Source organism: Cornus florida, unplaced genomic scaffold, assembly GCF_030987335.1.
Source record: "Cornus florida cultivar Cherokee Brave unplaced genomic scaffold, ASM3098733v1 CherokeeBrave_3.0.0_Hap2_Chr11, whole genome shotgun sequence".
NCBI lineage: Eukaryota > Viridiplantae > Streptophyta > Magnoliopsida > Cornales > Cornaceae > Cornus > Cornus florida.
In genome coordinates, this window is record NW_026775581.1 from 108467017 (window position 1) to 108488744 (window position 21728).

The following is a 21728-nucleotide window of genomic DNA, read 5'->3' on the forward strand; positions in this document are numbered from 1 at the left end:
CCTGTACTATAAGGGATAGTAAATGAGTAACCTGTATTACAAGGACCCGGGTTGAGTGAATCCCGTAATCCATATCCCCGGACTATAAGGGAATAGTAAATGAGTGTCCTGTATTATAAAGACCCGGGCTGAATGAATCTCGTCATCCATATCCCCGGACTATAGGGGATAAGTATCCTGTATTATCAGGACCCGGGCTGAATGAATCCCGTAATCCATATCCCCGCAATATAAGGGATAATAAATGAATGTCATGTACTACAAGGACCCGGGTTGGATGAATCCCGTAATTAATATCCCCTTATAATAAGGGATAGTAAATAAAAATATTTTATTAAAGAGGTGAGCTGAGTAAAACTCGTAAAGTTCAATTCCCTTGCTAAAGGAACGAGTTGAGTAAAACTCGTAAAGTTCAATTCCCTTATTAAGGAGTGAAACTCGTACAATTTATTCATTTATCAAAGGAAGAGTACTGTTCCCTCGGGTGTAAAAAAAAATAAAATAAAATAAAAATTTATTCATGAACAGCACTCGAGGGTTCTGTTCCCTCGGGTGCCAAAAAAAAAAAAAAAAAATATTCCTGAGTTACTATTCACGTGAATAGTGCTTGTGGGTACTGTTCACAGGGGTTAAAAATATATATATATATTATTATTATTATTTATTACATTCCCAAAGCTAGACGTGCAAGTTTGGGAATGGGTGGCAACTGATAGGGAAAAATATAAACCTACCCTACCCTCGATAAGATTGATTAGATTTCATTATCAAGGATAATGAAATCAAATCTGACGTGGTTCAACAGGTAAGAATAATCCTACTATAACTGGAGGAGGTCAAAAGGATTAAATCATATCCCGGCAAATCTGGTAATAAATCTCCTATGATTTCGCACAAGCGGAAGATAAGATCAACCATCGACATCGGCGGAACAATTTTGATTCCAATCGACAGCTATAAATAGGGCATCAAGCCATTAAAGAAGATACGACGTAAAAACTATTATTAATCCCTGCCTTCTTTTTAGACCTCCGTGACTAATTTGATCGTCGGAGAGCTCTTGGCAGGCATCACACCGGTGCCGTCAAGGTTCATCGATCTTCTCCTCTCTTCCTTGCAGGAAAACGGTAACGTATCGGACTGCGCGAATCTCAGCCTCAACAGATATAATGGAAAATGGTAAGTCAATTTAGAATTAGCAGGTAGCTGAACCATTTAATTCAATTCATTTGAATTAAAAATCATAAAAATAGTATTTAAAACATTTAATGAAAATATTCATGAGTTTAAAGCTTTTTGAAACTGTTGGGCTATTCAATTTATTTGAATTAAATTATTATGTGTTTTTATTTAATATGACTTTTATGGTGAAAAAACAAAATTCAAAAATGTTAAGAAATTAGCTACACTTTTAGAATAAATAGATTTCTAAATCTAAATTTAAAATAAACAAAAATGTTTGAAGTGGAGTGGATGTGTATTTTAAAAACAAAAATGTATGTTTTTTTTTTTTTTTTGCCTTTTACGTTTTTCTTTTTCATTTTCATTTTGTTGCGTGAATATTTTTTTGTTTTTGTTTTTAAACAAATAAGGTATATATTTTTTTTTCTTCTACAATTTTTTGTTTTGTTTGGAATAGTGTGAATTAGGCTTTAGAATTTTTGGGAAAATTTTTTGGAAAGGTTTTGTTCATTTTTAAATAGTGGGAATATTATAGTTTTTTTTTTTTTTATGTTTTTTTTTTTCTTATTAAGGAGTATTATTTATTTGAAAGAGTTAAATAAGGTGAATTAATGATACGTGGTTTTTAATAAATAAAATTTGGAAATTACATGACTCAGAAGGGTTGTAAATAAATTAAAAATAAATTGGTAGATAATTTTGGTGCCTTTTTATAGACTCCCAATCAAATGTAATAACAGAAAATTAAAGGATTTTTCATTTGGAACGGTTATATCGTAAAATTTAAAGAAACATAATCATTACACATAATGACAAGAAACTAAAGTGTTGTAATATTTATATAGACATTATGAATCATTATAATATATATGTTAACAATTTTTCTAAATTTAAAATAATCAAAAATGTTTGAAGGGGAGTGGATGTATGTTTTAGAAACAAAAAAGGTGTGTTTTATTTTTCTTTTACATTTTTTTTTCTTTTTTTAGTTCTGAGAGGTAAAGAAGGTGATTTAATGACACGTCATTGGAATTGTTATAAAGAAAAATTAAAAATTGTATGAATCATAAGGTGATTTAATGTTTAATATTTAAAGAAATAATTTTGTATTTTTTAAAAATCTAAAAATGTTAAGAAATTAGCTACACTTTTAGAATATTTCTAAATTTAAAATAAGCAAAAATGTTTGAAGTGGAGTGAATGTGTATTTTAGAAACAAAAAAGGTGTGTTTTATTTTCCTTTTACATTTTTTTTTCTTTTTTTTTAGCAAAAATGTTTTAAGTGGAGTGGATGTGCATGTATTTTAGAAACAAAAAAATGTGTGTTTTATTTTCTTTTTACATTTTTTTTAGTTGTGAGAGTTAAATAAGGTGATTTAATAACACGTCATCGGAATTTTTATAAAGAAAAATTGAAAATTTTATGAATCATAAGGTGATTTAATGTTTAGTATTTAATGAAATAATTTTGTATTTTTTAAAAATATAAAAATGTTAAAAAATTAGCTACACTTTTAGAATAGTATATATATATATATATAGATATAGATATAGATATAGATAGAGGGGTATAGATATAGATACAAATATTTTAAATTTTAGGCCAGCCAGCATGTCACCACCTACAAAGATTGCCATGACTACTTTCCTACAATTTTATCCCACGTTCGCATTATGTTTCATAAGGGCCCAATCTGAAATAATACATACAGATCCAATAACTGAAAAGCCGAATAGCCTGGCATTGGCCCATAGGCCAATCATAATTGATCTCAGCCGTTGGATTGAAAAGATGAAAACCCTAACTTCAATCCAATGCTGGAGGAAGCAAGGAAGGAAGGCACGGAAAAGGGGAACCCTAACCTGAATCCTCCAAATTATTTTTTCTGAGTAAGGTGTAAGGTGAAGGAAGGAAGAGGAACGCAAAGGGCACAGAGGATGAGAGATTCTGAGTCTGCGACGGCGATGGAAGAAACTGCAACTAATGTTGGTGCAAAAGAAGAAGAAGAAGATCCATTGGGCATATGCTTTTGGGTAGTTAGGGAGGAGGCTGAGAGCACAAGATGCTGGCGACCAGCAACAAATATCTGTAACAGTATTCCCGATGATTTTAAAGGGCATGTTATAGAAGCATTTCAAATTAAGGAGACAAAAAGTGGGGATTGCGTGCTTCAGGCTCGTCTTATTAACCACACAATGGATGTACAGTTACTAGTTGAATACAATTTCAATACCAATATATGGAGAACTTGTTCAGAAACCAACAACTTTGGTACCTCTTATGGGGCCCGTAATGTCATTTTTGTTGATGACATCTTGTATTCCTATGTCAAAAACGCAGCAACCTATCTACAGCATCAAGGCTACTGCGAAGATTACAATATCACCCGGTGTTCCATTCTCTGTTTTGATTCCAATAAACCTCAAGCCAAACCTAAAGAAGTCATCTTCTCTGAGAAGGATTTGAATCTGCTTCCCCAACCTTATGACGAGGAATGGAATTTGTTTCCACCTGTCAATTTTCTCCATCTATCCGGCGCAAACTTCGGTCTCATATGGTGTCATCAACAAGAATGGGTAGGACCCAATGGAGATGACCATCAGCTCGGGGTTACCTGCTTAAAGTTTACCGTGTCTAAGAAGCCTCTGCCTTTGACTTCATTGTCGTCTTCCTTCGAAGAACAGCAGGTTGATTTTGTTGCCTCTAATGTGTCTCAGTCAGTTCACTTGGTCAATGGAATGCGAGTTCTCGGCGCCATTGCAATGTAAGTGCCGTTTTATTTTTTCATTTTTATTTTTTGATTATTATAGTTATACTACCTCTGTCCCACAAAAGATGTCTGCGTTTGGAGAAACAGAGGAAGTATATCATATGCAATCAAATATCATAGTTTTATTTTTTTTGGTTTGGTATTCTCCCATATGATTGATCCACCAGCTGCTTTGTAATTTTTGTAGTCATTCTACTACACTTGTATAGAAACCAATAAATATAATAATTAAAAATTTAATCTATAAGCAAAAGTATAGTTATCAATTAATATACTTGTTAATTTTTTAGTGCATAAATTGTTGTGTATCAATTTCAAAGTGGTATACTTTTTAATTACTAGTAATTGATACGCTAAGTAATTTATATAATAATCAGTTGTCAATATATAAATTGATATAAACTTTTGTTAGTAAACATATTATTTTTGTTACAAAGTAATTAATATTTCATTTATCATTTAAATAAGGGCATAAATGGTATAATATTATTTTTAATTCCAAATCCCATTTTAAATTCAATTTGTTCCAAACATATCAATGGAATTTCATTTTAATTCCAATTCTCATTCTTTTTCCTTTTCCAAATCCCAAAATAATTGGTTCCGAACAAAGCGCATGATCAAAGAAAAATGAAATTATAGGTAGCTTCACTGTTTGCAAAAGGTTTCAACCTTCTGCATATTGTTTGGCACCTTTTACTTGTTCCAGCGGAATACCAATACCATACCACTGTTTATTGAAATACTACTTGCTATATATGCTAGACTCGTGAAGCCACTCATCATTTACTTTTGAACTTGGCCCCTTGCTATTTTTCCCTATAACACACTCTCTTTCTTCTTCTACCTTGAGCAACATCTGACCTCTCTTCTCTCCACCTCTTCATCACTCTATGCTCTTTTCTCATCCCTCCTACAATGTTATGAAAACACGATTGTTGTTGCTCCTCATTCTCATCATTGGACCTCAACTTGGCACATATCCAATTATAAGGCGTTATTTCCACAGTGGTGCAAAATTGACATGGCATCATTAATTACGTATTATATGTATATATCTGATGTTGAGTGTTAAAAGCTTAATTGTGTTGCCAAATAAGTTCTCATGTTGGTTTCTGGTATCATGTTATCAAGGATGAAGACGATATAACAAACATATTAGGACTATATTGTAACTTAGAGTACGTACTTGTTATTTTATCATCATTTTCTTTTTGGCAAATTAAATGGTATACTTGGATCAAGAACAAAGTATATACTTCAAAAACTAAGAAAATTGGCCACATGCTAGCGGTTTAAGTTAAATTCAAATGCAGTAAGTAGCTCCCTATTTTTTTGTGTATATATATTTTAATTGTTTCCTCATGTACAACTGTGAACCCCACAAAACTTGAGTTTATTGGTTCTAACTTTTAAGGAGCTCCACATGGGATTTATTGGTTTTATAACTGTACAAATCTAGTTATATTTTCCTAATAACTCTTCTTTTATTTCAGAATGCGTGTGTGTATATATATATGATCCAACAAATTTTGTATATATTCTATACATATGTATACATAAGAAGCATATGTATATATATAAGTGAAGTTGTTAGATTGTCAAGGGTGTGCCGAGGAGATGTGTGATAATGATGTGGTGTTGGCATAACGGCGGTGGAGAAATGGAGGTGCAACTGTGGGGCATGAGGTTGTGGTGGTAGGGCTGTTGGAGACAGTTTTGAGAGATGTCAAGGAATTTTCAGATGAAGGTGGTGGGTTGGGTGACTTTGTATTTTTTTCAAATTTTGTTAATTTTTATTTAAAAACTACCAAAAGGACTTGAGAACAAAGGTGTCTATATTTGGCTGTGTTCTCAATAAGCTCTCTCAGGGGGTGTCAGCTATTTTTTCTGCAACTTCCATCTAAAGCTGATTAGCTAAAATCTTTGGAGAGGTCGGGATAATATACCTTAAATTATATTGTCAAATTCACTTAATTAGATAATAACTTAAATTTCAGAATTAGGAATTTAATTGGGTGACTGAAAAGCACGTTAGTGATGGTGTAAAATTGTATAAAAAGCCCCCAAAAAGGGAGTGCATCCCAAAAGAACTACACAAGGCCAAATTGAGTCTAAAAAATCTACAATCTCCTCAACCAACAAGAAAGTATAGCTGCCACTTGTGCTTATCACCTCCAAAGATTAGAATGAACATAACATTGATGTCTATATAAAGGTGCAAAATTTCAATCAGTTTTGGTTCTTTCTTACGATTGCTCTTACCCAAATGTCAAGCAAAAATGATCACGAGTTTGAGCTACCCTAGATTGAACAAAGCATTACCTGGACACTATGAGCATGTTTACTAGCCTTGAGCTTCAAGGATGTCATTTTTTGGCATCATGTTTGATTACATTTGATTGCATTGATTGATTCTGTATTCACAAAGACACATTGGACAAGAAAAATGTGCTTCTCAACATGCAGTTTAATGTGTTTACCGTTTGTATAGTCTGATGATGTAAATGCTTATATGCTTATTTTTCCGTGACGATGCGAATGCTTATTTTATGTGGATTTGTCTCTGGTTATGGTCCCTCAGATCAACATCAAAGGAGAGCACGTGACGGCACTGGTGGCATGAAGAGAAAATTTGAACCATAGCTATGTAGATGGTTTAGGTCAAATTTCATCCCTTTGTTTGAGTTTTTCAAGAAATATTTTGATTTTTTTTTTTTTTTTGTTAGTGGTCGAATTGTAGATGGCTTTTTGTAGTTATATTATTTATTTAATTTATTATACCTTTTTTTGTGGTCATTCTAAATGGTGTTGTTTTAAGAATTCTTGTACTATTATAATTAGGTGTACTCCATACTTAGCATACAATAACAAAATTCTAATTTTTTATACAATTTGTAATTCCAAAATACATTTATATTGTATTTGGGAGTAGGAATCAATAGCTTGGGAGTAGCTAATTACATTCATGATTCCAAACACAACATAACATGATTCACAATTTAGGTTCGGCTTTGTCAATTTATCGACATATATATATAATTTCGGAAGGTAAAAGTATATTGATGAAGTAATAATTACAAGGAGGCCCAAAAACAAAACGCCACAAGCCTACATTCAAAGCCCAGCCCAACCAACATTTCTCACAATCTCTTAACTTAAGCCAGTAGTCTAGTCATCCTCCCTTTATACACGCACACGCACACTTTGTGGTCTGTGCTCTTGAAATCGTTTGATTTATGTGCCTTTCTGACGTCTTTAAAAGTTTTAGTCAAAATCAAAGTCTGTAGGTTACAATAATAGCAGTGAAAAGACCAGGAAAATCTGGTGGAATACTATATTATAATGACTTTTTTGTCGACCAAATTGCTCCAATGGACTTTGCGGACTGAATTTGAGGCTATGTTTGGTAGTGGGTTTGCAAGAGAGGATAACATTAATTATGAGGGGAAGGGGAAGGGAAGAGAAGGAAAAAGTAATTTTAATCTCCTATCCTATTGGTTGGTTAATAAAGGAAAAGAAAAGAAAAGATAATGATTATTTTGGAAAAAGAAAAGAAATGAAAGTATTTTAATAAATTTATTATTATACCTTTTTATATTTTAAAAGAAAAATTTATAAATTTAAGTATGTAATATTTGTCAAAAAAAAAATAAAAAAACAACAACTTATGTAATATACATATAATCTTTTTAGGACAAATTATTTTAGCCTCTCCACCTTCATCTCTATTCTAACCCACCCCCCCCCCCCCCCCCCCCCCCCCCTTGCAACCGCTAACTTGTATGTATGGGTTTTGTTTTAAATTTTTTTTTCATCAAGGTCTGTAATTCTTGTTTTGCAAACTAAATCCTTGATTTTGTGTGGGTAAATTTTGGCGCCGTTGTTCCCGCGCTGAATACATGCCCTAATATCAACTGTAATCTTGAGGATAAAATTGGCATAACAACTTATCCATCAGTCATTGCCTTCCATTTCCTTCTATTTCCTCCCATTTTTGGAAAGATAAGCAAATTACTGTACAAAACTATACTTAACCCTCCAAAGCCTTCCCTTTCTTTTCCTTTCCTTTCACCCATTTTACCTTAATACAATTTTTTAATCACCCTTCATCACCTCCCTTTTCCTTTCTCCCATTTTCACTCTACCAAACTGAGGCTAAAAGATTCCTTCCATTTTAAGTATGGTTTTAAAGTCATTATTGACAAACTTTTAACAAATATGCGCGGGTAAGAAACAAGTATTTCAAATGTAAAAAATTATAATAATTGCGGTAAATCAAAATGGATTTTGGAGTCAGATAGATAAAGTTTAAATTTTTTAAAAATTAAAATAATAATTTTATATTAAAATGTTCTACTTTCATAAAACATGTGTGTTAACTTAGAGGATGAATGGGTGTGCATGTTTTTTTAATAAGAAATTTATTTCAAAATAATTTTATAAATGGAATAAATAATATTATCATGAATTATACACATTATCCATTGACGACTTGACTTTGACAATGGAAGAAATTAAATTTAAATTCAAAACACTAATTCTATATTTCAAAACGTGACATAAGAGCTAGTTGAACTTAATTTATTATATTTATTTTTAATCTTGAAATTATCAAAAAAAATTTAAAAAGAGACTGTTGCCTTTTGTGTTGGTTTATGCATCTAATTTATCAAGTTTTTGATCAATTTCATTTCGGTTTCGAGCTAGACCTGTTTGATATGATCTGGAAACTTCATTATTATATATGTATTTAGAAAATAAATTCATGAAGAATGTTGTGATAAATCCAAATTACAACAAAGAAATTTTAAAAAGAATTGTGAAATTATATATATGTGTGTGTGTGTATCTAAATGCAGATAGAGAAAAACATCGAATAATCAAATCATTAAAAAAAAAAAATGTGAAGTTTTGAGGGGTTTTGAAAAAAAAAAAAATTCATAAGTACTTTGATGAGATCTAATTTGTGGTTATGTGCTAGAGTTTAAAGAGTAATTTTTTTTTGGTCCCAGAGTGAGGTTAATTAAAAAATCATTTGGGGGTGTGATATATACACGTATATGTATCATAAACCACATATGTATCTTGTTCACTGGTCCGGTCGTCGTCTTTAGCAGCCTGTTGCATGGGATAGGATAGACCCACTTTCTATGCCAATAAATCTGACCAGTATTCCTACTCTTTTGGTGAATAAAGAGATTTTTGTTGGTTTAGCTAGTATTCCATTAAATGTGTACACACCAGGATAGCAGTGTGGTACGAGGAAAAGCCGGAAAAGCTGGAGTCTCTTTGTCCTCAAATGCATTAGGTCCACTCTCTTTAAATGTCTCATCCGCATTGTCATTATATATATATATATATATATATATATATATATATATATGGGTAAAGTGCAAAAATTTCCTCTGAACTTTACCCTCTTTCCTAAAAAACCTCTCTAAACTTTTTTTTTTTTAACAGAAAACCCTCTAAATTATCCCAATTTATGCAAAAAAAAGTCCAAATCACACTGTTCCGTTGTATTTTAGCCGGAAAATAGTCACGTGGCATATAGTGTAAATTCAAAATGACAATCCTACCCTTATATACATACACACATGTTGTAGACTGTAATACAAACATGAATATATCTTCCCTGGTTGCGTACTCTGTTGCAACTCCACCTTTCTTTCCATGAAAGCCTCTCTTTCCATCTTTTATGGAAATCGAGAACTGAACAAACTCACCAAAATCTCAATTGACCTTATCCAACCCAAAAGAGTAGAAACTTACCCAAATTAGGGGAATAAACTTACCAAAATCTCAGAAAAATATTGGGCCTCACCGAAGAAGAAACACTGCTAGGACCGAGATCTCCGTTTAAACCCAAGTAATCGATCGATTTAGAGAGATTATAATCAGTCTTTGCTGCCTATTGAGTTTATCTCTGTTGATCGTACAACTCAGGCTCCAAATCAACTATCATCAAAATCGAAGTGTTTTTCTGAGTTTAAACTCAGTGATTGATCGATTCAGAGAGATTATTTGTTTGCCTATACAACACATAACAAAATAAAACAAAACCCAAATCTGCAAATTGAAACCACCACCAAATTGACCCCAAATTTCTGTTGGAAGTTGGAACCCTATCCCTACCAAATCACCAGCCAAGTAACCATCACAAACAAACCTTAACCTTTCTCTCAATTTCACACACACACACACACATATATTTTCCCCAGTTGCGTACTCTATTGCAACTGCACCTCCTTCCATCTTTCATGTAGATTGAGAACGGAACAACCGCGACACGCCGACATCGCATCCAAAACTGAGAACAACTGATTTGGTTGAACTAATTCGTTGCCGGGAGCAGAGTTGGAGTGTTTCAAACTCACCAAGCGTGACATCAGTTTGACGATGGAGCTCTGAGTCGGCACCACCACGTTCTCACCATGGCCTACATCCTATAAATTGATACAATCAGTCTTTTGGTTTATCCTGTATTCCCAAGATCGAAGTGTTTGTATGAGTTCCAACTCAGTAATTGATCGATTTAGAGAGATAATAAGTTAACAAATGATTATGTGACGAATTTAAAGAGACGACGATCTTGTGAATAGCAAGAGAGAATTGAAGGCTGGCACAGTGCCCGCCAAAGGAGATAACACTGGGACTGTTTCCGGCCACTCCAATCAAAATGAAGGTTTTTCCATTAAAACCGGTGAGAGCCAAACCTCAAACTCCATGACTGCCGACGCCGATGAGAAGCTCTACAAATCAACAAGCAGTGAAACCGGCGAGAGCCCAACCTCAAATTCCATGATCGAGCAAACCAGTGAAGTCTCATTCCGGTGAACACACAGATACAGCCGACAAACCTTTTTGGTGAGCATCATATAAACCAGGCGAAACCTTTTTGGTCGACGGGAAAAATAAAGCGTAGAGAGAGAAAGCCTTGCGTATAAGGCCGTGTTTGGCGGTGACAAGGATGAGGTGATAAGGTCACAATTTTATTGGATGGTTAAGAGTTGAGTTAATACGACGTAGTTTCACTAAGGGTAATATTGTAATCCTCTTTTTCCTGCCGGAAACCTCACCTGAGGTCCTTAACTGCAACTTTATCATAGTTCAGGAGGCACCTGTTAATTCAGGGGAATTTGTGCATTTGCCTGAAAGTTCAGCAGGGTTTTATACACTTTACCCTATATATATATATATAGAGAGAGAGAGAGAGGGAGAGAGTGTGTCATTTAAAGGATCATTAACAACTCTGTATATCATATTACATACAAGAGTAACGATAATATGTCGAAACAAATTGGCTTATTATTCAATTTTATATGTAACTGTAATTATTTAAATAGTTAATATTTTATTTATGACTAAAAATATCAAAAATAATATTAAAAAAAGTTTAAGAGATTTTGACAACTCATCTCAATGTCTCTTATTTCTCTATTTATCTTCTTCGCGTTCCCACTTCGTAATGAACTTTTGAATTTTTTTTTTTATATATATATTTTTAATTAAATCCCCAAAATTGATATAGAAGCTAAAATACATATTGAAAAAAAAAAAAGATGAACATAACAAGAAGTTGGATGATGAACATGACGTCGAAAGAGAGAGTAGGACTTGACAGCTTTTGGGAGAAGATCCTTTGAAAAGCCGCACTTCGTAATGAACTTTTATAATTGTTTTTTTTTAATATTTTTTATTTTATTTTATTTTTAATATTTTATTTTATTACAATTCGGTAACCCTTTGATGAACTAAATAATACATAGGGAACCTATTGAGGTTCGAGAAACCAATCAGACAGTTAAGTGATCGGCTAAGCTCAATTAAATTAAATATATATATATATGTAATATACTATATTAGTATTTTATGATTATTTTTAATTTAATATGTATATAGTATATTATTTTAATAGGTATAATTTATAGAATCGAACCGATCCCGATATTAAATAATGACGGAGTTGAATTACACTTGATGCGTTCGCGGAGACACGTCCTGAGAAGAGACCAAAGGTTATAACTTATAAGGCTTATAACACCAAAATTGGTTTTTTTACTCCCACATGTATATCACATATGCCTTAAAGAATAATTTTTATTTATTTATTTATTATTGTTCAACAAATGAACTTTAAAAAATAAGCTTTATATTGTGGGAAAACGTTCCAGATCCTTCTTACCAAAATTTCATAAAAATTTCTCTCCCTCTCTCTCCCTTTCTCTCTCATCTCTTACCTCAAGGACCCAAATCGCCCAGAATAGTGAGGAGCTTAGTTTGCTAGAGAGAGATTAATCGGTGGCTTCTCTACAAGTTTTGCAGGTTTGATTAGATCTGATCCATCTGGAAACTTGGGTGAGTTCATTTGCTTTTGAAACTGTCCATTTGTGTTTGGTTGGTGAGAAAGTGCAAGAAAAAAAAAATCAATAAATATATAAGCAATGCCTTCCTTGCGAACCCAACTAGTTCCGTAGAGTGATCTTGATTGAAGGATATATATACACACACACAGCTTAACTGGTCTATGCTTTGTTTGGTTTCTTCTAAAACTGCCTAATGCGTTGAGTCTAGTGTTTTTTTTCCCCCCCTCTCTCTCAACTGTGTTATCTATTGAAAATGAAAGAGTAGAGTACACATTTTCTTTCCGTTTTAATTTATGCTTTTCTTACATACCAAACAGTACTGGAATGAAACAGTTGATATACAAGTTTTGGAGGTTTGGTTAGATCTAATCCATCTGGAAATTTGGGTGAGTTCATTTGCTTTTGAAACTGTCCATTTGTGTTTGGTTGGTGAGAAAGTGCAAGAAAAAAAAAAAAAGTATCTATAGATATATAGCTTCGAAATTTTAATGTTGCTAGCATGAGTTCATTTTCTTGTGAAAGTACATGCTTATTAATCTATGTTTGGTTGCTGAGAAAATGTAAAGAAAAAGAAATATCGATCTATATATACAGTGAGGAGCTAGTACGAGTTCATTTTCTTCCGAAACTGTTATTCTTATTAGGCTTTGTTTGGTTGCTGAGAAAGTGCAAGGAAAATAATATACACACACACACAAAGCTTTGCTTTGGTTTCTTCTAAAACTGTCTAATGCGCTGAGTCTAGTGTTTAATTTATGGTTTTCTTACATACCAATCACTCAATCAGTACTGGAATGAAATACTTGATCTAGCAGCAAGTGTAGGAGTGGGCTCTCTTGTGGGCTTGAGCCCACCAAAAAAAAATACTATACTAATTTTGGCCCATCCAATCAAGCCTAAGTCAACTCAGCTACCATACTAAAATAAAGGCCTATTCCAAATAAGCCCAGGGCCGGCCCTGACCCAAGGCAACAAAGGAGGTCGACTAGGTCCTCAAAATATATGGGGCTCAAAATTTATAGGCCCATAGATGATGGGCCTCCAGAAAAAAAAAAGATAAAAAATTTTAGGGCAAATCATTTCAGCCTCCCCAATCGCCTCCATCTCTATTCTCGTTCTCAACTCTGAACTTGCCCTCTATCTCTCTCTGCAACTGCAAACTACAAACTTTACAAGAATCAGAAGTTCAAAACCCATATATTTCAGTTAATCTATCTGTCTGCAAGAATCAAAAGTTCAAAACCTATTACCTATATCAAAACCCATATCGGCATATCATTTCAGATTGTTCAAAAAATCAAAACCCATATCGGCATATCAATTCAGATTGTTCAAAAAATCAAAACCCAAATCTTTCAGTTTCCATAGCCCGCTGTTCCAGTTCGGGTTCGCCGTTCGAAAGCTTCTGCCGCTGTCCCGCTGTCTCTCAACTCTCAAGCTTGCCCGCCTCTCTCTCTGCTACTGCTAACTTGTATGTATGGGTTTTGTTTTAAATTTTTTTTTTTTCTAAATCAACTAATCAAGGTCTGTAATTCTTGTTTTGCAAGCTAAATCCTATTTGGTGAAATTTTTTATGATCTTTTTTATAGATTTTTTTTTTTTTTTTACTATATAAAGTAACAAATTTTGCATTGCATTTTGAGGTAATCATTGCATTGCATTTTGAGGTAAGCACCGTAATCTACGTTTTAATTCAGCAAAAAAAAAAATTTTTTTATTTCTATTACTTCTATTTCTGTTTTTTGTTTTTTGTTGTCAATTATGTCTACAAGAAAATTTGAATCTGGCCATGAAAAATACAATCTGAATTGGATTGAACTGGATTGGAAATCTGCAGAGATTGAATCTGAAACAATTTTTATCGACATGCCAAGCTTTTTGAAGATGGAAATCTTTTCAGAACTAAAAAAAAAAATCATAACAAGAACTTTGACAAGCAAAAGTACTTAATATACTGTAAAGCTCTAAAGTTACTTCTTGAAAATTAAAATACTTACAAAAAGCATGCTTTTGAGTGAATTCCATAGTGGCTTGCCATGAACTACCTCACACTCTGCTTCCACTAGTAGATTCTCAAATAGGATTAGCAAATTGATCAAAAGAAGAGATAGGGTATGAGCGGTGAATTGTTCGGAAATAAATTGGTAATTTTTTTTTTAATTAATTACCCAAATAGGATTTTCTATGCCTTAATCTGTCAATTGTCTAAAGAAACATTGTTAGTTAACTAAAATTGAATTAAACAACAGTTGATTTTGGTTGATATATTTTGATTTAGCCCACCCCATTGAGAAATCCTGGATCCGCCCTACTAATAATGTTTTGTTTCACATCGAAATACAATCTGTGCAATGCACGAAAGATATATTCAATCTTTCTGTCATATTTTTATTTTCAAATTTAGGTTTTGATTTTATTTTGTTATTAGAATGCAGAATATCAGGATATTGATTTGTTAATTTTGAAGATTATTCCTAAACTGATGCATTGTACTTTGTTATTGGATTAATTTAACATAAGAGCTGAGTATAATATGTGCTAATCACACCTATCCGTAATTACACCTCTTTCTACAGATAGGTGTCCAACAATTTGACTGAAAGCATAGTTGGGTTGGGTTGATACATAATACAGATAGTACTTAGATGGTGGTGTTTTAATTGTTATGAGTGAGATTGTGAAACCTCTTCCTCATAACTTGAGTGTTTTCTTATTTTTAGGGTTAGCATCGGGCCTTAACATTTAGCAAGAACAAGGTTCAAGAAACATGCCTCCTTAGTCATCTGGTAACAAACTCTTACTTTTTCTACAATTTTAATTAGCATTTTTAGCTATTGGTTATGTTTATTTATTCATAGTTTACTTACTAATTTTTTGTTTCTACATGCATATATATAATATTGTTATGATGTGATGCTCGAACAATTTATCAATGGGAATTAAAGACTTGGAAGTTCAGTTTTTAATTTCAGAATATATGTTTTACAAGTCTATTAACGCTTTTAAAACTTTTTATCTTTTGTCCTAATAATATAGGTCTCTTTTCCGAAAGAAGAGAGTTGATTGGGAATGGGTGGAGTAGGGAAAAAGAAATTAGGTATGTTTTTTTGCCTAGCTAATTGAATTATATAAATCCCCTTATTGTTGTAGCAGTGATGTTGGTTTTAAAATAACCAATTATGATAGGAAGTCTCTTTTCAGTTTATCTTAATCAAATGTATATCTATGCAACAGGATTACGTGATTCTAGATGACAATTCTTCTTAATCAAATGTATATCTATGGAACATGATTACGTGATTCTAGATGAGGATGCTAATGCTCTAGTGATGATGACTAATGATGTTGACAAGTGTTGATGAGGATGTTAATTACTTCTGTCATATATGTTGATGCACTCAAATTAAGTCTGTTGTTTGAAAGCACTTAGAATTGAAGAAAATTTATAGTTGAAGACATACTGAGCATAGTGTCTAATTCTTAGAATTGAAGGAAATTTAGAGTTAAAGACATACTATTGAGCATAGTGTCTAATTCTTTTAGTTACAAGAATCTTTGGTCAGTTCACACACAATTTTTCAGTTCCTGAAATTCTGAAACAATGGTGTGTAATATGATTCATCTATTTGGGCTCTCTTCTTTTTCATCTCTCTAAACCCTAATTTTATCTGCGAAAAAGAAGACCCTATGCAATTTTAATTGAACTTTATCAGTTTGAACATTCACAAAGGAAATGTTGAAATTGAAACAACAAAGACACAGAAGTGAAAGAGAGAGTCCACCAATAAGAATTACCCAACTTAGGACAAAATAAGTTCTCTGAGTCGTTACCTATGAGTCTTGACTAATATTGGCATGGGAGACTTCTGTAGATATAGACTTGTAAAGAGAAAGATATAAGGAGAGAGATTGGGGGCACAAAAGTGTACGACAACTGTGAACCAACGATAGGGTTGTGAGCTTTTGGTTTGTTTAATGCATCGGATCTCGGAAGTGTACAACAATGAAATGGAAAGCTCTGAGTTGGCTTGTTTCATGCATTGGATCTCGGAAGTGTACAACAATGAAATGGAAAGCTTTGATGCACTCAAAGTTACAGACAGAGACAATAATTAATATTATATATTTATAACTTACTTTACTAATCTAATATGATACTAACGTATATCATACATATATATATATATGTTTTTAACTTTATACTTAGAATTAGATATATTTTGATTTAGCCCACCCCATTGAGAAATCCTGAATCTGCCCTTGTGTAGCAGCTGAGGTCAATAAATGTTTGTTTCTTTTGACGATAACCAGAAGGATTTATTTTTCCTGGAAAAGCTGGTACTATTTCTCTTTTAAAAAAACGAATAAGAGTGGAGAAAATGATTGAGCAGTGTTTCAGTTTTTAATTTTGCTTCTTCATTGTCTACCTGTAAATATTTCTTCATCTTTCGTCTTTCCCTTGGGTATATATATAGATATTGCTATTTAGTAATTTTTTCGTTTTTTGTTTTCAATTTATTTTGGTAATTTTAGTTTTTGTTTCATTTTTAGATTTCTATATACATAGTTTTCAAAACTGCAAAACCCTCGGTGCTTTTGAAACTTGTATTCTTTTTCATTACTAAAACCCTAGAAATTTTTTTCTCCTCAGATATTGCCGGAGAAATGGCAGTTGTAAGCGTCAACACTGACATAGCTGACTTGCAATACCAATTTTTACACCTCGGGGAATCCAAGTTGGGTACCCATGTTCCCCGCAAAGTTGGGCTGGTATTGTACAATACCAGCGATAACCTTGAAGCGAACCTTGCCGAAGCCGACCGAGATTGCGACAAGATAAAACAATACAAGTCAGATTTCATCGTAGATTATCACTTCATCAGTAGCCAGGTACCACACGGTAGTATGGCTCTAGAAGAATTTCATTCCACTTTGGACATTTTTATTGAGCATAACAAAGAATTCACAAAGGAACTAAACTAGCAATACACACCGGAACAAAGAGCACGATTCAAGAAAGCTTCTAGTTCTACCACATGCATTCTAGATTTTGGAGGATCTTTTGGTAAACACAATTATTCTTTTGTCATCTCCTTAATTGATTATAGTATATGATTGTCATCTCTTTAATTGATTATAGTATGACTCTATTTTCTTTGATTGAGATTTTTTTTTTTTTTAATTAATAGAAATTTAGAGCTTCTTACCAGATGATATTTGTTTGGTTTCAATTAGCTACTGGTCCGCCATTGTAATTTGACTACCAATTACAGAGATTCTCTGGAGATATTTGTTAAATTAGCTACCACTCCAGTGGATAATCAATCTCTTTTTTATTTATTTTCTTGAAACAGGGGTGTCACAAACGGACTGAAGACATTGTTCTCTAAGGACATTGTCATGGTATCCTTGAAAACGGAATCACACTTAAGTGGAGCAATACTACTGGGATTGAAGCCAAACTACTCCTGGCTACACCAGGAGAATATAGTGATAAAGTGATGGAAGATGATCTACGGATATGGAAACTTATGGTCAAATTCTTATGTAGAGACCAAATGAATATGAAGGATCAATCTGGATGTGAGAGCTCCCACCCTCCCCGACCTTATGACTTGCCACTGTCCAATGATTTAGATTTTTCCTCCGGGGGCTGAAAAGAAATAGGCCACCCACGATAGAGTAGGAATGAATCCATCCCTAGGGTTTTGTACTACATGCCATACTTTATGCCGTCCCCGTCCCAGAAAGACATAGTTAAAGAGTCCCTGTGCTCAGCAATGGGTAATCTAAATTCTCTTTGCATTATGTTACAAAATTCTTCATCTGAGGTCACTTGTTTGTCATGATAATGAAAGAGCCCATCTCTGTATAGCTTAACCAAATCAGCCATAGCAACGCATTGAGCAGTACGTTGTTGATATTTTCCATAATAAGAAACTCTTCCTCATTCGTTATGTTTTAACACTTGCTTTAGTAGACTGTTATTGTTTTTTCAGCTCTTCCCATCCCTCCTTATTTTTGGAACCATTCTGGTTTTTGGATTTGAAAGATTGGGGTAAAGGGCAGTTTAGACCGGCAAACGCGTCATCGTCATCATTAGTATGTATTTTTCAGATTTTTCTCACGAACCTATTCTTCTGGATAGGAGTCCAAAACTAGAAGTCATCTATGACCCATTCATAGTATTCCTTGCAACTATATCACGAAAAAGAAAACATAAAAAAGTAAGTTCATTCTTAGAAGATAATAAACATCAATCATTTTTTATTAGGAGAAACAAAATTTCCTTCTTACTCTGCCATGGGTGGCCTATTTCTCTTCAGCTCCCGGAGGAAAAAATCTAAATCCTAAACAAAAAGCACGATTCACATTGAAACAAAGAGAAAGCTTCTGGTTCAACCACATGCATTCTAGATTTTGGAGGATCTTTGGTGAACACAATTTTTTTTTTTTTTTGTCATCTCTTTAATTGATTATAGTATATGACTGTCATCTCTTTAATTGATTATAGTATATTACTACTTTCTTTGATTGAGAATTTTATTTTTTATTTTTTATTTTTTATTTAATAGAAATTTAGAGCTTTTTACGAAATGATATTTGTTTGGTTTCAATTAGCTACTGAGTACACCTTTGTAATTTGACTACCAATTACAGAGATTCTCTGAATATATTTGTTAAATTAGCTATCACTTCATTGTATAATCAATCTCTATTTTATTTATCTTCTTGAAACAGGGGAGTGAAAAACGGATTGAAGACATTGTTCTCTAAGGGACAATGTCATGGTAAACTTGAAAACAGAATTGTGTTTAAGTGGAGCAATACTGCTGCGATTGAAGCCAAACTACTCCTGGCTACACCAGGAGAATACAATGATAAAGTGATGAATGATGATCTACGGACACTATGGAAACTTATGGTCAAATTCTTATGTAGAGACCAAATGAATATGAAGGATCAATCCAGATCTTACCCTCCCGGGCCTTATGACTTGCCACTGTCCGGTGATTTAGATTTTTTCCTCTGGGAGCTGAAGAGAAATAGGCCACCCACGGCAAAGTAAGAAGGAAATTTTGTTTCTCCTAATAAAAAATTATTGATGTTCAATAATCTTCTAAGTATGAACTTACTTTTTTATGTTTTCTTTTTTGTTATATGGTTACAAGGAATAGTATGAATGGGTCATAGAAGACTCCTATTTTTGGACTCCTATCTAGAAGAATAGGTTTGTGTGAAAAATCTGGAAAATAGATACTAATGACGACGATGACGCGTTTACTGGTCTAAACTGCCCTTTACCCCAATATTTCAAATCCGAAAACCAGAATGGTTCCAAAAATAAGGAGGGATGGGAGGAGGTGAAAAACAATAACAGTGGACTAAAGCAAGTGTTAAAACATAATGAAGGAGGAGGAGTTTCTTATTATGGAAAATATCAACAATGTACTGCTGAGTGCATTGCTATGGCTGATTTGGTCAAGCTATATAGAGATGGGCTTTTCATTATCATGACAAACAAGTGACCACGGATGAAAAATTTTGTAACATAATGGAAAGAGAGTTAAGATTTCCCATTCCTGAGCTCAAGGACTATTTAACTATGTCTCTCTGGGCAGGGATGGCATAAAGTATGGCATGCAGTACAAAACCGTAGGGATGGATTCATTCGGGTAATGCTCTAAACCTCTATTATTAGTTCATATAAAGTATTTAATTAGATTGTATTTAATTAACATAATCTCAATATTTTACAGGTCGACAATTAAGAAACTTCTCAGTTCAACTGACTTTTAGATATGGTAACTCTCTTTTTGATTCAGATGTATATGTGTAATGACATATAGCCTTTTCAGTAACTGATTATTTTTATTTGACTTTTAATCATTATTTTAGGATTGATTACTTTTGTTGAATTAATTTTTTATTTTTGATTTTAAAGACATTCTGTATATTATTTGGTTGGGAGATTTTGGTGATTTAATTAGGTTCTTGGTGTGATTTAATAGAAAAGTGGGGGTTAAATGTTTGGGGGCAACATGTGATTTTTTTTTTTTTCTCTCTTCTCTGAGAGAAAAAAGGTTGAATGTGAAATCATGTTGGGGATTAGATTGGAATTCAGCTAACACAAGGGACATGTATCTTCTCCTTACCAAACACCTAGAGACATTTCAACCCCTAAGACTCTGCATACACCCAGCTTTCTCTTTCACATTCCATGCAACATTTGAGACTCAAAAGAAGCCAACAGAGAGGGTGGTGAGAGCTAGTGAGAGTTTAGAGAGAGAGAGAGAGAGGAGTAGAAGAAGGGAGGAGGAGGAACCAAGGCTGGACTGTAGGGTCTCATGCATATTCACCATCTCATGTTATTCATCACCATCATCATCAGGCTCAATCAAGTAGGGTTTCTCTAACTTGGGTTACTATGTGTGTTTTCTTTTCTTAATCTCTATGCTTTACCAGGAAAGTGTCCATTGCAAGTGTTGCACATGAATTGCCCTAAAATTTGAAATTGTTTTCCTTCTTGTCATGTTATGAGATTATGGGTTATATGTTGAAAAGTATGATTTGTTCCTTGTTCCTATTTTATTATCTTTCAGCCACATTGTTCCAAGTTCTTGTTCCACTTGGACTTGCATATATCTCTATTCTTGTAAAGCATGCCTTTCTTGTATATGAATTCCCTTAGGAACACTAGTTCGAGTTATTCCATTCCTTAGGAACATTTGTTATTCTTACTGGGAGTTTTGTTTCACCCTACCATTTTGCAGGAATTAAATATCACACGGAATTTGAAGTTGCTGATCTTTTCGATGATTATGTTACAATTGTGGCTGTGACAGGCAACCCTCGAAATTTTTGTTTGTAATAGAAAATGGGTAGTTCTTTGATTGTTACTGAACCTGTGACTCATCTTTGAAAATTTGCTCCTTTCAGTGTATTGTGTAAATTTGTTTCATATGGCTTAGTTCTGAGTATATTTTTTTGCTATATAAAAAACTTTCCCATTATCATCTGTTATTAGTTTTGGTTTTATCCCTTGCCGGTTGGGGAGCAAAATGAGAATTTCGTGGTGGATAGTTCCTTTACTAATTAGGGTGTTTCTTAGATGATATGTGGCAGGTTAGTCCTTATCATCATGTGTCTATGTTTCATTAATGAATGTGTCCATGGGTTTATGCATATTTTACCATATTGCATCTATATATTTATGCATGCTCCTTCTAGTGAATGGTGATGAGATGGTCAAGTGTGTGTGTGTGTGTGTATATATATCTCTTTTCCTTCCAGTTTTGGTGCAATTATATTAATTCAAGTTTTTTTTTTTTTGGTTTTTTTGATTGGCTATAGCTTCAAAATCTATAAAAATTAGCTATTAATGTATTCTATAATCTTCTTGTCG

General features: G+C 33.3%; 2 protein-coding genes across 15 annotated transcripts; both read left to right on the forward strand.

Annotated features, from left to right (window-relative positions):
* The first annotated feature begins 2917 nt into the window (after nucleotides 1-2917).
* On the forward strand, nucleotides 2918-6982 carry LOC132286491 (uncharacterized). Its single transcript, XM_059788840.1, has 2 exons — nucleotides 2918-3947; nucleotides 6538-6982. The coding sequence occupies exons 1-2, from the start codon at nucleotides 3121-3123 to the stop codon at nucleotides 6560-6562; spliced, it is 852 nt and encodes a 283-aa protein (XP_059644823.1). The 5' UTR covers nucleotides 2918-3120; the 3' UTR covers nucleotides 6563-6982.
* Nucleotides 6983-12141: 5159 nt separating this feature from the next.
* On the forward strand, nucleotides 12142-21336 carry LOC132283697 (uncharacterized). Of its 14 annotated transcripts, none has more exons than XR_009472105.1 (9): nucleotides 12142-12314; nucleotides 15043-15108; nucleotides 15359-15419; nucleotides 16974-17387; nucleotides 17677-18756; nucleotides 19064-19387; nucleotides 19495-19998; nucleotides 20083-20127; nucleotides 21097-21336. XR_009472105.1 is itself a non-coding variant. In XM_059785696.1 (7 exons), the coding sequence occupies exons 3-6, from the start codon at nucleotides 17359-17361 to the stop codon at nucleotides 20120-20122; spliced, it is 447 nt and encodes a 148-aa protein (XP_059641679.1). In that variant the 5' UTR covers nucleotides 12145-12314; nucleotides 15043-15108; nucleotides 16974-17358; the 3' UTR covers nucleotides 20123-20127; nucleotides 21097-21336. The 14 variants fall into 14 exon arrangements, 1 of the variants encoding a protein (XP_059641679.1); XR_009472106.1 differs by lacking the exon at nucleotides 12142-12314 and adding an exon at nucleotides 13563-13797; XR_009472097.1 differs by lacking the exon at nucleotides 12142-12314 and adding an exon at nucleotides 13563-13793.
* The last annotated feature ends 392 nt before the right edge of the window (nucleotides 21337-21728 follow it).

Coding starts and splice junctions, on each gene's coding strand:
- LOC132283697 (XM_059785696.1), top strand. CDS start 17,359: ATGCATTCTAGATTTTGGAGGATCTTTTG. Junction 17,388..19,063: donor AGATTTTGGAGGATCTTTTG/GTAAACACAATT, acceptor TTCTTGAAACAG/GGGAGTGAAAAACGGATTGA. Junction 19,388..19,944: donor AATAGGCCACCCACGGCAAA/GTAAGAAGGAAA, acceptor CTCTCTGGGCAG/GGATGGCATAAAGTATGGCA.
- LOC132286491 (XM_059788840.1), top strand. CDS start 3,121: ATGAGAGATTCTGAGTCTGCGACGGCGATGGAAGAAACTGCAACTAAT. Junction 3,948..6,537: donor GTTCTCGGCGCCATTGCAAT/GTAAGTGCCGTT, acceptor ATGGTCCCTCAG/ATCAACATCAAAGGAGAGCA.